Here is a 15,420-nt window from a genome sequence, read left to right on the forward strand (position 1 = left end):
GTAGTATTGGGTACTATGCAATAATATTGTATACTACGTAATAATAATAAATAATAATAAGTTTATTTGTATCCCGCCTCCATCTCTCCTGGAGGGGACTCAGTGCGGCTAACAGAAATATCAGATACAAAACAAGAACAAAGTACAACACACCAATAAACAATAACATGCACCAGTTATAATATTTCAACATTGACCAGTAGAATAAAAACATACTTACTAAAACATAGAATTAAAAACAGTGAGGTTGTAATAGTAGATTAGCAAAGTGCACATTATAAGTTGCGAACTCAAAAGCATAGATAAAGTGCCACAGATTTGTATATTATATACTGTACGATAATATTGTATACTATGTATATTGTGTACTATACAATAATGGTGTATACTATGTATATTGCGTACTATTCAATAATATTGTATACTAGGTATATTGTATGCTATACAATAATATTGTATACTACGTATATTATATACTATACAATAATACTGTATACTACATATATTATATACTATACAATAATATCATATACTATGTATATTGTATCCTATACAATAATATTGTATACTACGTATATTATATACTATATAATAATATTGTATACTATGTATATTGTGTACTATACAATAATGGTGTATACTAGGTATATTGTGTACTATGCAATAATATTGTATACTACGTATATTATATACTATACAAGAATATTGTATACTATGTATAATGTGTACTATGCAATAATATTGTATACTATGTATATTATATACTATATAATAATACTGTATACTATGTATTTTGTGTATACAATAATGTATACTAGATATATTGTGTACTAGACAATAATATTGCATGCTATGTATATTGTGTGCCATGCAATATTGTATACTACGTATATGATACACTATACAATAATATTGTATACTAGGTATATTGTGTACTATACAATAATGGTTTATACTATGTATATTGTGTACTATACAATACTATACAGTACTATACAATAATGTTGTATACTACGTATTGTATATACTATACAATAATATTGTATACTATGTATATTGTGTACTATGTAATAATACTGTATACTATGTATATTGTATACTATACAATAATATTGTGTGCTATGTATATTGTATGCTATATAATATTGTATACTATGTATATTGTATACTAAAAAATTATACTGTATACTATGTATTCTGTGTATACAATAATATTGTATACTAGGTATATTGCGTACTAGACAATAATATTGTATGCTATGTACATTGTGTGCCATACAATAATATTGTATACTATGCATATTTTATACTATAGAATAATACTTTATCTTATACAATAATATTGTATACTAGGTATATTGCGTACTTGACAATAATATTGTATGCTATGTACATTGTGTGCCATACAATAATATTGTATACTATGCATATTGTATACTATAGAATAATACTTTATCTTATACAATAATATTGTATACTAGGTATATTGCGTACTTGACAATAATATGGTATGCTATGTATATTGTGTGCCATGCAATAATATTGTATACTATGTACATTGTATACTATAGAATAATACTTTATCCTGTGCAATAATATTGTATACTAGGTATATTGCATACTAGACAATAATATTGTATGCTATGTATATTGTGTGCCATGCAATAATAATGTATAATAATGTACAATAATACTTTATCTTATACAATAATATTGTATACTATACAATAATATCATCCAACTGCAGAGAGGACCCCTCCCTCCTCCTTCTCCAAAAGCATCATATCCTGAAACATTACAATTAGCATATAATTATAATAAGTCATCATATTATCGGAACCCACACCCCCTCTCCATAATATTGTATACAATACAACAATACTGTATACTCTACAATAATCTCACTCAAGTCCAGAAAGCACCCCTCCTTCTTCCTTCTCCAAAAGCAATGTTGTCCATGGACTCTTCCTTCATTCCTTCCTTCATTCCTTCCTTCTCTCCCATCCCAGCATCACATCCCGACACATTACAATAATTAACATATCATTATAATAAATCCTCACATTATCCAGACCCACGCCCCCTCCCCATAAGAGAAACCCCCTTCTATGTATCTTATCCTCTCAAAGCAAGAAGCCAAGCCCCTCTCTCTTTCGTCTCCAAGGCGAAAGGACCAACCTACCTTCTTCCTCCTTTTCTTTCTTTCTTTCTTTCTTTCCTTCCTTCTTTCTTTCTCTCCCACCTCCTCCTACCTGCGGTGATGATAAAGAGGGGGGTGGGGAGGGATGAGGGGGGGGGGGATTCAGGGAAAGGAGAAAAGAGAAGAAGACGGCTGACAGCCAGCTGCTGCTGCTGCTGCCCAAAGAGAAGAAGAGGAGGAAAGAGAAAGAGGAGGAGGAGAAGGTGGAGGAGGAGGGAAAGAGGGCTGGCGTTGCAAAGCGCGTCACTCCTGGATCCCAGGGAGGGAGGGGGAGGGAGAGGAGAAAAGGAGGGAGGGGCCACCCAGGAGCAGAGTCCCCCCTCCCACTCCCACGCGCGGCTCCGGCGTTGGCAAAGCCTTTCCCGTGCGCCCTCGTGCGCAATTGCGCCCTGGGCGCAATTGCGCACGAGGGCGCACGGGAAAGGCTTTGCCAACGCCGGAGCCGCGCGTGGGAGTGGGAGAGTGGGGGTGTCAGAGGGAAGAAGACCCCCCTACATCTTTTACAAAGGGGCTAAAGGAGGGGGAGAAGTGGGCTAGAGACCCCCATCACCCATTTAGAAGAGGAAAAGGACGCTCCAGACACAGCCTCTCCAAGCTGCTGCTTCTCTTGGAGAGAGGTTTCTTTCGGCAATCTTTTTGGCAATTGTTTCAAAAGAATCCCTTATCATGAAAGAACCTGCCACTCCAGCCACAGAGGACACCATGCATATTTTGTCCAATGTTTGTAGGTTGTGTTTCTTCATGTGGTCAGTGGTTCCCATGATGTACAGCAAGAATATGAGTGGTTCCCATGATGTATAGCAAGACACTGAAACTGAACATGTAAAGACATGTATGAACCAATGGGCAAGGGATATAGGAAGACCAATCCTATACGAAGAATGGGAAAAGCTATGGGGGAAAAATATGAAATTTAACTACGCCTCGGATCTTAAGAGAAAACCAGTTCAAAATGATATATAGGTGGTACATAACTCCGAAAAAATTAGGTCACTACAAGAAAGATAAACGAACGAAATGCTGGAAATGCCAAGAGAAAGAGGGAAATTTTTTCCACATGTGGTGGGCATGTGCTAAAACGAAGAAATATTGGACAGAAATACACAAAGAATCCCGGAAAATATTGAAAAAAGACTTACCATTTAGACCAGAACTATATCTGTTAGGGGTGACTAACACGAACTTAGGAAAAAATGAAGAAAAGATCTTAAATTATTTAATGTGTTGTCAAAGGCTTTCATGGCCAGGATCACAGGGTTGTTGTGTGTCTTTCGGGCTGTGTGGCCATGTTCCAGAAGCATTCTCTCCTGACGTTTTGCCCACATCTATGGCAGGCATCCTCAGAGGTGCCTGCCATAGATGTGGGCGAAACGTCAGGAGAGAATGCTTCTGGAACATGGCCACACAGCCCGAAAGACACACAACAACCCTTAAATTATTTAGTCACGGGGGCCAGAATTGTTTTTGCAAGAATCTGGAGATCAAACCAAGTACCTACAACAGACCAGTGGCTGGTAAAGATAAGTGATATAAAGAATATGGACAAGCTGACATTCCTAATGAAGAAACAACAAGGAAACCCAATAAAAGAAACGGATTGGTCAAATTTCGAGGAATACATAAGACAAAGAATGCTAGACTCAGAGGAAAAGAAATAGAGATTAGAGCTCTTGGAAGAGGAAAAAGGAAACACCCAAAAGTGATCGGGACACTCGTCATAAGAGGAATGGTCATCTGATGATGAAATCTGCAGAGTTAAACAAATGAAGAATACACACTCTTAAATCATTCCACCTCACACCCTCTCCCTCTCTACCCTCTCCTCTCCCCCCTCTTGCATGAAGTACCCCCTCCCTAACCTCCCTCCCCTGACCAGTACACCATCCCTCCCCCAAATGTGATTTTCCCCCAGTTTTTTTAAGCATTGTATTAAAAGATCTCAATAAAAATACATATATAAAAAAAAAGAATACTTTTCCTCTCTAGTGCATCTTTGTCTTGACTCTCCTGCCTTGTTCTTGGTACAGTGTGCCCTCACTTATCGCGGGGGTTAGGTTCCAGGACCACCCGCAATAAGGGAAAATCCGCAAAGTAGGGACACTATATCTATTTTAATACAGTAGAGTCTCACTTATCCAAGCCTTGCTTATCAAAGGTTCTGGATTATCCAAGCCATTTTTTGTAGTCAATGTTTTCAATATATCGTGATATTTTGGTACTAAATTCGTAAATACAATAATTACAACATAACATTACTGCGCATTGAACTACTTTTTTTCTGTCAATTTTGTTCTGTAACATGATGTTTTGGTGCTTAATTTGTAAAATCATAACCTAATTTAATGTTTAATAGGCTTTTCTTTAATCCCTCCTTATTATCCATGACATTTGCTTATTCAAGCTTCTGCCGGCCCATTTAGCTTGGATAAGTGAGACTCTACTGTATTTGGACATTATTTTAGTAGTTATACACTATTTTAAGTCTTTATCAACCAATCGTGTGTTGATAAATTGTCTCCTTCTCCTCCCGTTGCCGCTTGGGCTCCGTTTCTCTCCCTTTGGCTTCTCCTTCCTCCCTTCCTTAGGCTGTAAATTGCAATTTTTTATGATTTATAATAGTCTTTTAGAGTTTATTGAAAAACTGAGGAACAGTGAATCCGCAAAAAGTGAACCGCGAAGTAGTGAGGGAACACTGTATTGCGGCTCTTCTAATCTACAGACCCACCAAGAACCTCATCACACTAGAGCAGTGGTTCCCAACCTGTGGGTCCCCAGGTGTTTTGGCCGACAACTCCTAGAAATCCCAGCCAGTTTACCAGTTGGGGTTGTTATGTGCTTTCCGGGCTGTATGTTTTGCCCGCATCTATGGCAGGCATCCTCAGAGGTTGCCTGTCATAGATGTGGGTGAAACTTCAGGAGATAATACTTCTGGAATATGGCCATACAGTCCGGAAAACATACAACAACCCTGTGATTCTGGCCATAAAGCCTTAGACAACACAGTGTACCAATGGTTAGGATTTCTGGGAGTTGAAGGACAAAAATATCTGGAGACTCCAGGTTGAGAACCACTGTACTAGAGTTCGGATCCACTCTAAATCCCCTTTAGGGAGGGGGCTTTAAACAGCTCAGCCAGACAGGTCCTGGGCCTCACCAAACTACAAACCCCAAAACTCTGCAGGGGGCAGAAACCAGATTTAAAGTGGATTCATGCTCTAGTGCGATGAGGCAACAAAAAGTCAACAAATGCTGTGTTCAGCAAAGGATGAGAGGGATCCTGTAACCACTGTGGAAAAGTCTACACAGGGACCACCAAATGCAACCGCATTGTCCAGACATGAATTAAAGACCATGAAAGGCACTGCAGACTTTTTTTTCATATCAGGAGCGACTTGAGAAACTGCAAGTGGCTTCTGGTGTGAAAGAATTGGCCGTCTGCAAAGACGTTGCCCAGGGGACGTTGCCGGATCTTTTGATGTTTTTACCATCCTTGTGGGAGGCTTCTCTCATGTCCCCTCATGGAGCTGGAGCTGATAGAAGGAGCTCATCCACGCTCTCCTTGGTTTGGATTGGAACCACCTTCAGGTCATCAACCCAACCTTCAAGTCATCGGTATTAACTGAGAGTTAAGCCCTGATTCAACCAGACTGATTCAACCAGAGAAGTTAGCCATAGCAGAGCACTTGATGAACCAACCTGGACCCAGCATATTATTTGAGAACACAGAAATGCTGGACCATTATGACAACCACCATGTCAGGCTACACAGAGAAGCCACTGAAATCCGCAAGCCACAATTTCAACAGAAAGTAGAAAACCAGGCAACAGCAGGATTGAAGAGATTGAAGAGAAGCAACTAGAAAAGTTGACATGATATGAGGATTTCAAGATCGAATTACAAAGACTCTGGCACAAGCCAGTCAGCGTGGTCCCAGTGGTGATTGGCACACTGGATGCAGTGCATAAAGACCTTGGAATGCACTTAAACACAATTGACGCTGACAAAATTACCATCTGTCAGCTGCAAAAGGCCACTCTACTTGGGTCTGCACGCATTATCCGCCACTTCCTCTGGGGCAGGCATGGGCAAACTTGGGCCCTGCAGGTGTTTTGGACTTCAACTCCCACAATTCCTAACAGCCTACCGGAGGGAAGGCCAAAACTTGCCCATGCTTGGAGTAGAGTATCTAGATCAGGGGTCCCCAAACTAAGTCCCGGGGGCCGGATGCGGCCCTCGAAGGTCATTTACCTGGCCCTCGCCCTCAGTTTTAGACTTAGGCTCACAAGTACACAGCCTTCCAAGCAGCAAGCCTATTCCGTTGTATTCCAGCTCACCAAACAAGGATTTGCATAAGAAGAAAACAGCTAGGCTTTGAGGCTGCAAGGCTATTCACTGCTATTCCACCTGGCCAACAAATGATTCCCATATGCCACAGCAACACGTGGCCGAGAACAGCTAGTATAATATATTGTGTATACATATAATATTGATAATAATATTATAATGTAGTATAATACTAATAATAATACAATATAATAATATTAATTATATATTAAATGTAATATTACAGTAGAGTCTCACTTATCCAACACTCACTTATCCAACGTTCTGGATTATCCAATGCATTTTTGTTGTCAATGTTTTCAATATATCATGATATTTTGGTGCTAAATTCGTAAATACAGTAATTACTACATAGCATTAATGTGTAATGAACTACTTTTTCTGTCAAATTTGTTGTATAACGTGATGTTTTGCTGCTTAATTTGTAAAATCATAACCTAATTTGATGTTTAATAGGCTTTTCCTTAATGCCTCCTTATTATCCAACATATTCGCTTATCCAACATTCTGCCGGCCCATTTATGTTGGATAAGTGAGACTCTACTGGACTAATAACATTACAGTACAGTGGTATAGTACAATATAGTAATATATAATGCTAATTTTTTTGCTGTGCTAATAATATAATATATTGTATGTACATACAATTTGGAAGTCGCTCTGAGTCCCCTTTGGGGTGAGAGAGAGTGGGGGATAAATGTAGTAAATAAATAAAAAAAATGTTGTTTGGGGGGGGAGGGTTTGCACTACAAATAAGAAATGTGCAGTGTGCATAAGAATTTATTCATATTTATTTCAAATGATAATTTGGCCCCTCAACAGTTTGAGTGACCGACCATGAACTGGCCCTCCACTTTAAAAGTTTGAGGGCCCCTGATCTAGATTGAGGGAAGTTGTAGTCCCCTTTTTATCTGGAATAATTCTGTGTCCAGCTCTAGATAAAGCAATTCAAGAAAGGGATGGAGAAGACTAAAAGAAGACCAAAACAGTCCAAGATCTGGAAACCAAGAATCCCTACGAGGATTGGCTTAGACTACTGGGGATGTTTAGCTTGGAGAGTAGAAGGCAGGGAGGGCAAATCACAGGCATGGTTGAATAAATAAAAGGATTCAAATATTCCAGGATTCAAATGGCAAGGAAAGAGAGTCCATCTAAACCAGGGGTCCTCAAACTTTTTAAGCCGAGGGCCGGTCCACAATCCTTCAGACTGAAAAAGAAAAAAAGAAGAAGAAAAAATACAAACAAATTCCTATGCACACTGCACATGTCTTATTTGTAGTGCAAAACAACAACAATAACAATGAAAGACCAATACAATATTTAAAAATGAAAATAATTTTAACCAACATAACCCTATCTGGATTTCAATAGGAAGCGTGGGCTTGCTTCTGGCCAATGAGATAGTCAGGATAATTAGGATTGTTGTTGTTGTTGTTGTTGTTGTGTGCCTTCAAGTCATTTCAGACTTTGGGCGAGCCTAAGTCCAAAATTATTTATTTATTCATTTACTACATTTATTTACTACATTTATATCCCACCCATCTCACCCTGAAGGGAACTCAGAGCAGCTGTACGTACATACAATATATTATATTATTAGCATAGCACAATATTAGCATTATATATTACTATATTGAACTATACCAGTATACTATAATATTATATGTAATATATAACACTAGCTGTGCCCGGCCACGCGTTGCTGTGGCATTGTCTGGTGGTGTCTGTATTTTATAGGCAGTGTGGAAGAGGCCTAAGTGAGGCCTAACTTTGCCTGTCCCCTGGGCTGAGTGGGTTGCTAGGAGACCAAGTGGGCGGAGCTTAGCCTTCTAACTGGCAGCAATTGGATAAAAACTATTATTCCTCTCCCTCTAATTAGGACTTTATTTTTCTTTTGTTTTTATTGTATCAACCTAGAGGCATGGATAATGGGTTGTGTTGTCAAATTTCGGGGTTGGGGGGCCTGTCGTTTTGTTGTTTTGTGGGTCGCCGTGATGCCATCACTCATTTATATATATACTAGCTGTGCCCAGCCACGCGTTGCTGTGGCCTAAGTGGTGGTGGTATTGGTTAAAAATTGTTGTGTAATTTTTATTTGACGTTATTTGTATTTTTTAAATTAATTTTATTGTAAGTTATCTTTTTATTTATTATATTTTATTATTTTCTAGTATTATTTTTAGTTATTTTCTGTTATTATAGTATTTTATTGTATTAATTTTTAGTGTTTTAAATTATTTTGTAGTGTTTTTTATTATTTTTTATTGGGTTGCTAGGAGACCAAGTTGGAGGAGCTTAGCCTTCTAACTGGCAGCAATTGGATAAAAACTATTATTCCTCTCCCTCTAATTAGGACTTTATTTTTCTTTTGTTTTTATTGTATCAACCTAGAGGCATGGATAATGGGTTGTGTTGTCAAATTTCGGGGTTGGGGGGGCCTGTCGTTTTGTTGTTTTGTGGGTCGCCGTGATGCCATCACTCATTTATATATATAGATGTAATTAATATTATTACATGGTAATATTATTAGTATTATATTGTATAAAATGATATTATTATCAATATCATATGTATATACAATATATTATATTATCAAAACTGATATAAAAATATTACAGTCTATATATATAAAAGAGTGATGGCATCACGGCGACCCACAAAACAACAAAACTACAAGCCCCCCAACCTCGAAATTTGACAACACAACCCATCATCCACGCCTCTAGGTTGATACAACAAAAAGCAAACAAAATAAAGTCCTAATTAGAGGGAGAGAAATAATTGTTTTTACCCAATTGCTGCCACTTAGAAGGCTAAGCTCTGCCCACTCAGCCCAGTGTTAATAAAAGAATAAAAAATAAAATAAATACAAATAATACAATAAAAAATAATAAAAAACACTAAAAAATTAATACAATAAAATACTATAACAAAATAACTAAAAATAATACAACAAAATAAAAAAAAATAATAAATAAAAAAGATAAGTTACAATAAAATTAATTTAAAAAATACAAATAAATAAATAAATAAATAAAAATTCCACAACAACTTTTAACCAATACCACCACCACTTTGCCACAGCAACGCGTGGCCGGGCACAGCTAGTATATTATAAATGAAGGCGGGGGCCAGGTAAATGACCTTGGAGGGCCGCATCCGGCCCCCGGGCCTTAGTTTGGGGACCCCTGATCTAAACATTAGGAAGAATTTCCTGACGGTAAGAGCGGTTCAACAGTGGAATATGCTGCCGCCTGGGAGTCTGGTGGAGTTTCCTTCTCTGGAGGTTTTTAAGCAGAGATTGGATGGCCATCTGTTGGGAGGGCTTAGATCAGGGGTCCCCAAACTAAGGCCCGGGGGCCCTCCGAGGTCATTTACCTGGCCCCCGTCCTTAGTTTTATAATATAATATATTGTATATACATATAATATTGATAATAATATTATAATGTAATACAATATAACACTAATAATAATACCATATAATAATATTAATGATATATTCTATATTACATATAATATTACTAATAATATTACAGTATAGTGGTATCTCCTGCCAACCTAGCAGTTCGAAAACATGCAAATGTGAGTAGATCAATAGGTACCACTCCGGCGGGAAGGTAACGGCGCTCCATGCAGTCATGCCGGCCACATGACCTTGGAGGTGTCTACAGACAACGCCGGCTCTTCGGCTTAGAAATGGAGATGAGCACCAACCCCCAGAGTCAGACATGACTGGACTTAACATCAGGGGAAACCTTTACCTTTACTATAGTGGTATAGTTGAATATAGTAATATATAATGCTAATATTGTGCTATGCTAATAATATAATATATTGTATATACATATAATTTGTAAGCCACTCTGAGTCCCCTTTGGGGTGAGAAGGGTGTGATACAAATGTAGTAAATAAATGCAGTAAATAAATAATAAATAAATAAATAAATAAATTTTAGACTTAGGCTCACCCAAAGTCTGAAATGACTTGAAGGCACATAACAACAACAACAACAACCCTAATTAACTTGACTATCTCATTGGCCAGAAGCAGGACCACACTTCCCATTGAAATCCTGATAAATGTATGTTGGTTAAAATTGTTTTTATTTTTAAATATTGTATTGTTCTTTCATTGTTCTTGTTCTTGTTCTTCTTGTTGTTTTTGCACTACAAATAAGACATATGCAGTGTGCATCGGAATTTGTATTTTTTTCAAATGATAATCCGGCCCCTCAACAGTCTGAAGGATTGTGGACCGGCCCTCGGCTTAAAAAGTTTGAGGACCCCTGGCTTAGATAGTATCCTCCTGTTTGGCAGAAGAGGATTGGACTAGAGATGATCTTGGGCATTCCTTCCAACTCTATAGTTCTATGGCACTTGCAAAGAGCTTGCTTCCGGCTTGACCTTCACCCTGGGACTTACTTGCTCAAGTATGTCTCTTGTGGGGCATTCATTACAATAAGCTATTTGTTAGAAGAAAGCATAGCCTTACAAACTAAAAATAGGAATTGGAGGCATGCAAAAGGTTCCTCTTGGTTCCTCTTTGAGTTCTTATTTATAAGTGAAGTCACCTAACATCTCAGAGTCCCCACCTACACTGCCATACAATGCATTTTGGGGCTATAAAATACATGTGTATTAGACTCTCGGTTAACCAGAACTCAATCAGCCAGAACTCTCAAGCAACCGGCAGAAATAATACTTTAAAATTAAAATGACAACTAATTTTTAGCAGAAATGTTACTTTAAGTTAACTTATTTATCTTAGTTTGTTTTTAATTATTATACTGTATCAGTACTAATATCAAGTAAATGCAGAGTTTATGGAACAATATGCTATGGGGAAATCATATCAGTTAGGTACATTTTTAATTGTAACTCTCAAGCAACCAGGAACTACATTTATCCGGCATCTCCCTGTCCCTATGGAGGCCCCGGTGGTGCAACAGGTTAAACCGCTGAGCTGCTGAACTTGTTGACTGAAAGGCTGGTGGTTTGAATCTGGGGAATGGGATGAGCTTCCACTGTAAGCCCCAGCTTCTGCCAACCTAGCAGTTCAAAAACATGCAAATATGAGTAGATCAATAGGTACCGCTCCAGCTGGAAGGTAACAGCACTCCATGCAGTCATGCCGGCCACATGACCTTGGAGGTGTCTACGGACAACGCTGGCTCTTCATCTTAGAAATGGAGATGAGCACCAACCCCCAGAGTTGGTCACGACTGGACTTAATGTCAGGGGAAAACCTTTACCATTACCTTAGACCCATATAATGCAATACAATATTTATTTATTTACTACATTTATATCCCACTCTTTTCACCCCAAAGGGGATTCAGAGCGCCTTACAAATCAAATGAACATACAATATATTATTAGCATAGCACAATATAAGCATCAAATTACTATATTGTACTGTATCATTATATGGTAATATTATTAATAATACAATACAATGCAACTTTATTATGGTCCATGGACCCACAGCTGTTCAGTGAATAACATACAAGAGTTTACAGAACATTAAAACTGCATTATATGAGTCTACACTGCATTGTATGGCAGTGTAGATGGGGCCAGAACAGAAGCAAGAAGCTGAGCAGGACTTTGAAACCAAGGGAGCATCTACATTGCAGAATTAATGCGGTTTTGCTCCACTTTAATTGCCACAGTTCAATGCTATTGGATCCAGGGAGCTAGAGTTTTATAATCCTTCTCTGCCAAAGACGTCTAGGTTTTTTATCGTGTCAGAAGTGACTTGAGAACATACTGCAAGTCGATTCTGGTGTGAGAGAATTGACTGTCTACAGAGATGCCTGGATGTGTTAGCTGGGAGGCTTCTATCATGTCATCGCAAGCTAGAGCTGACAGATGGGAGCTCACCCTGTCCCGCGGATTCAAAGCGGCAACCTTCAGGTCAGCAACCCAACCTTCAGGTCAGCAGTTCAGCCGGCCCAAGGGTTTAACCTACTGCACCAAAATAGAACTCCCAGGATCCCACAGCATTGAGCCCTAGGAGGGAAAGCAACGTCAAACTGCATTAATTCTACAATGTAGATGCGCCCCTTGTCTGGTCTGCATGATCAAAAAGTCCAAAGCTGTCTTTTAAATTAAGCCAAAATAACAACAATGTCCCAGAGTTTGGCCCTATTGCTAAGATTTTCCTGAAATATGGTCCGTTGCGACTTTCCTCCTGTCAGTATATTTTCTGCAAATAGATCCTAGTTGGAAAAGCTGTCTGCTTTCAACAGTAGGTTAGCTAACAGATTGCAGATTCTAAAATATTTATTCTATATATAACATCTTGTGAATAGGAAATTATGACTACTTTGATAGTTGTGGCGAAACTTTGCCCATGCCTCCTGTAGATTCACCCAAAGATTTCCTTGTGCAACAGAGAATCATGCATCCTATATAAGAACTTTTAATTGTTCTTTCCATTGTTGAATTAATTAATTTTTCAAGGGCTGAGATTTGGAAAGCCTACGAATAAATAACTTATGGGAAAGCATGTGTTTGGAGTAGGAGGGAGAAGGAACGTTGTTGCGGCAAGAAAGCTTCAAGACAACAGCAACAAACCATGGAAGTGTGATCAGGCTCTGAAACGCAAAGCTCTCCGAGACGGTGCCGAAATGTGACAGCGATCCGTCCCGCCTTCAGCCTTCCCACATCTATGAATCTCACAAAGAAGTGGAAGGGAACTTGTCATTATGTCTAGGCAATTCTAGCGGGTTCCAGAAAACTAAAGAGGAAGAAATGCGAGAAACAAGTCTGCACCAAAGACTGCAGCAACACAACTGCAAGGCTACCCAATGCAAGGCTACTTTGCAACTGCAAGGCTACTCAATGTTAATCAAGCTGACTAATTGCAACATTCTCACTTGCATCAAAAACAAGGGTTCTTTCTCCCACCCTGGTCATTCCTCAGATATATACATATACAACCACACACATACACACATATACTACCTGTGCCCGGCCACGCATTGCTGTGGCATCGTCCTAAGTGAGTTTTTGTTTGTGGAGGCAAGTATGAATGTTGTACAGTAGAGTCTCACTTATCCAACATAAATGGGCCGGCAGAACGTTGGATAAGCGAATATGTTGCACAATAAGGAGAGATTAAGGAAAAGCCTATTAAACATCAAAATAGGTTATGATTTTACAAATTAAGCACCAAAACATCATGTTAGACAACAAATTTGACAGAAGAAAATAGTTCATTACACATTAATGCTATGTAGTAATTACTGTATTTACGAATTTAGCACCAAAATATCACAATGAATTGAAAACATTGACTACAAAAATGCATTGGATAATCCAGAACGTTGGATAAGTGAGACTCTATTGTAATTAGTCACCTTGATTAGAATTGAATGGGCTTGCAGCTTCAAAGCATGGTTGTTTCTTCCCTGGGGGAATCCTTTGTTGGGAGGTGTTAGCTGGCTCTGCTTGTTTCCTGTCTGGAACACCCTTATTTTCAGAGTGTGGTTCTTTATTTACTGTCCAGATTGTAGAGTTGTTTTTTTAATGCTGGCTGCCAGGTTTTGTTCATTTTGATGGTTCCCAGGAACCCAATAATAATAGTAATAATAATAATAACTGAGGAAAGGGAAGGAAGCCTCGCCCTCAGTGCGCAGTGGCCATTGAAGTCCCCCATACACCTGCGTGGTTAGTAATTTTTGATTTTGGGGTTTTTTCTGTAATTCTAACCTAATTTTTTAAAGGTTTTTTTGATTGAAAGACATAGATTGAATGACTATGTCTTTTTTGGCCAAATTTGTTGTGATTTGGTCCAGTGGTTTTGTTGTTTACTCCATGGGAATTATGCACATTACATATATATATATACACACACACATACACACACACACTCCACTTGCTTCACTGCCCAATAGAACCTCTGAAGATGCCAAAAGCCACAGATGTAGGGGAAACGTCATTAACGAATGCTACTGGAACATGGCCACACAGCCCGAGAAACTCACAACAACCCACTGCAGTGATGGTTTTCTGCAAATGTTGGACAGGATGCAGTTGTGCAAGTGGAAGAAGAAATCACGGAATCATATGAAACCACATGGGCCATCTAGTCCAACCCTGTTCTTCCATGCAGGAAAAGCACAATCAAAGCACCCCTGACAGATAGCCGTCGAGCCTTTATTCCAGTGGTTCCCAATCTTTTTTTGACCAGGAACCACTCTCCAACATTAGTACCAAAAGGATTACGAAACAATGTTTTGTCAAAGGCTTTCATGGCCGGAATCACAGGATTGTTGTGTATTTTCCGGGCTGTACGGCCATGTTCCAGAAGTATTTTCTCCTGACGTTTCACCCACATCTTTGGCAGGCATCCTCAGAGGTTGTGAGGTCTGTTGGAAACTAGGCAAGTGGGGCTTATATATCTGTGGAATATCCTGGGTGGGATATTGCCTAATTTCCAACAGACCTCACAATCTCTGAGGATGCCTGCCATAGATGTGGGCGAAACATCGGGAAAAAATACTTCTGGAACATGCAGCCCGGAAAATACACAACAATCCTGTGATTCCGGCCATGAAAGCCTTCGACAACACATTGTTTTGTAACCCTTTTGGTACTAATGTTGGAGAGTGGTCCCTGGTAAAAAAAAAAAGATGGGGAACCACTGGAATAAAGGCTGGACAGCTATCTGTCAGGGGTGCTTTGATTGTGCTGAAACATGACCATACAGCCTGGAAAACATAGAACAATCCGGTTACAAAACAGTTTTTGGTCAACTTTTGTTTCTGTTTGGTTATTTGGCGTGCTGATTCAGAAAATTGCATTGGATAGACCACATCAGCTGTAGTTTTTGATACAGAACATATGCCATCCAGTAGTTGCCATCTG

General features: G+C 38.9%; 2 protein-coding genes across 3 annotated transcripts in view; both read right to left on the minus strand.

The window, feature by feature from the left end:
• Nucleotides 1–15,420, minus strand: part of nol4l (nucleolar protein 4 like) — a 113,966-nt gene that overhangs the window by 91,488 nt on the left and 7,058 nt on the right. Inside the window, exon 1 of one of the 2 annotated variants that reach the window (XM_062979175.1) lies at nt 2,183–2,522. The exons of the other annotated variant lie outside the window; for it this stretch is intronic. The gene's annotated coding sequence lies outside the window, so the exon portion shown is untranslated. Of the gene's footprint in view, nt 1–2,182; nt 2,523–15,420 lie in introns of those variants that run through there. 2 annotated transcript variants of the gene reach the window in all.
• The window catches only part of LOC134298715 (nucleolar protein 4-like), a 155,241-nt gene that overhangs the window by 18,169 nt on the left and 121,652 nt on the right, over nt 1–15,420 (minus strand). The window contains exon 5 of the mRNA XM_062979786.1: nt 2,253–2,355. Within this exon, the coding sequence (XP_062835856.1) occupies nt 2,253–2,355 (103 nt within the window). The remainder of the gene's footprint in view (nt 1–2,252; nt 2,356–15,420) is intronic.

The sequence above is a fragment of the Anolis carolinensis genome, chromosome 4 (assembly GCF_035594765.1).
Source record: "Anolis carolinensis isolate JA03-04 chromosome 4, rAnoCar3.1.pri, whole genome shotgun sequence".
Lineage (NCBI taxonomy): Eukaryota > Metazoa > Chordata > Lepidosauria > Squamata > Dactyloidae > Anolis > Anolis carolinensis.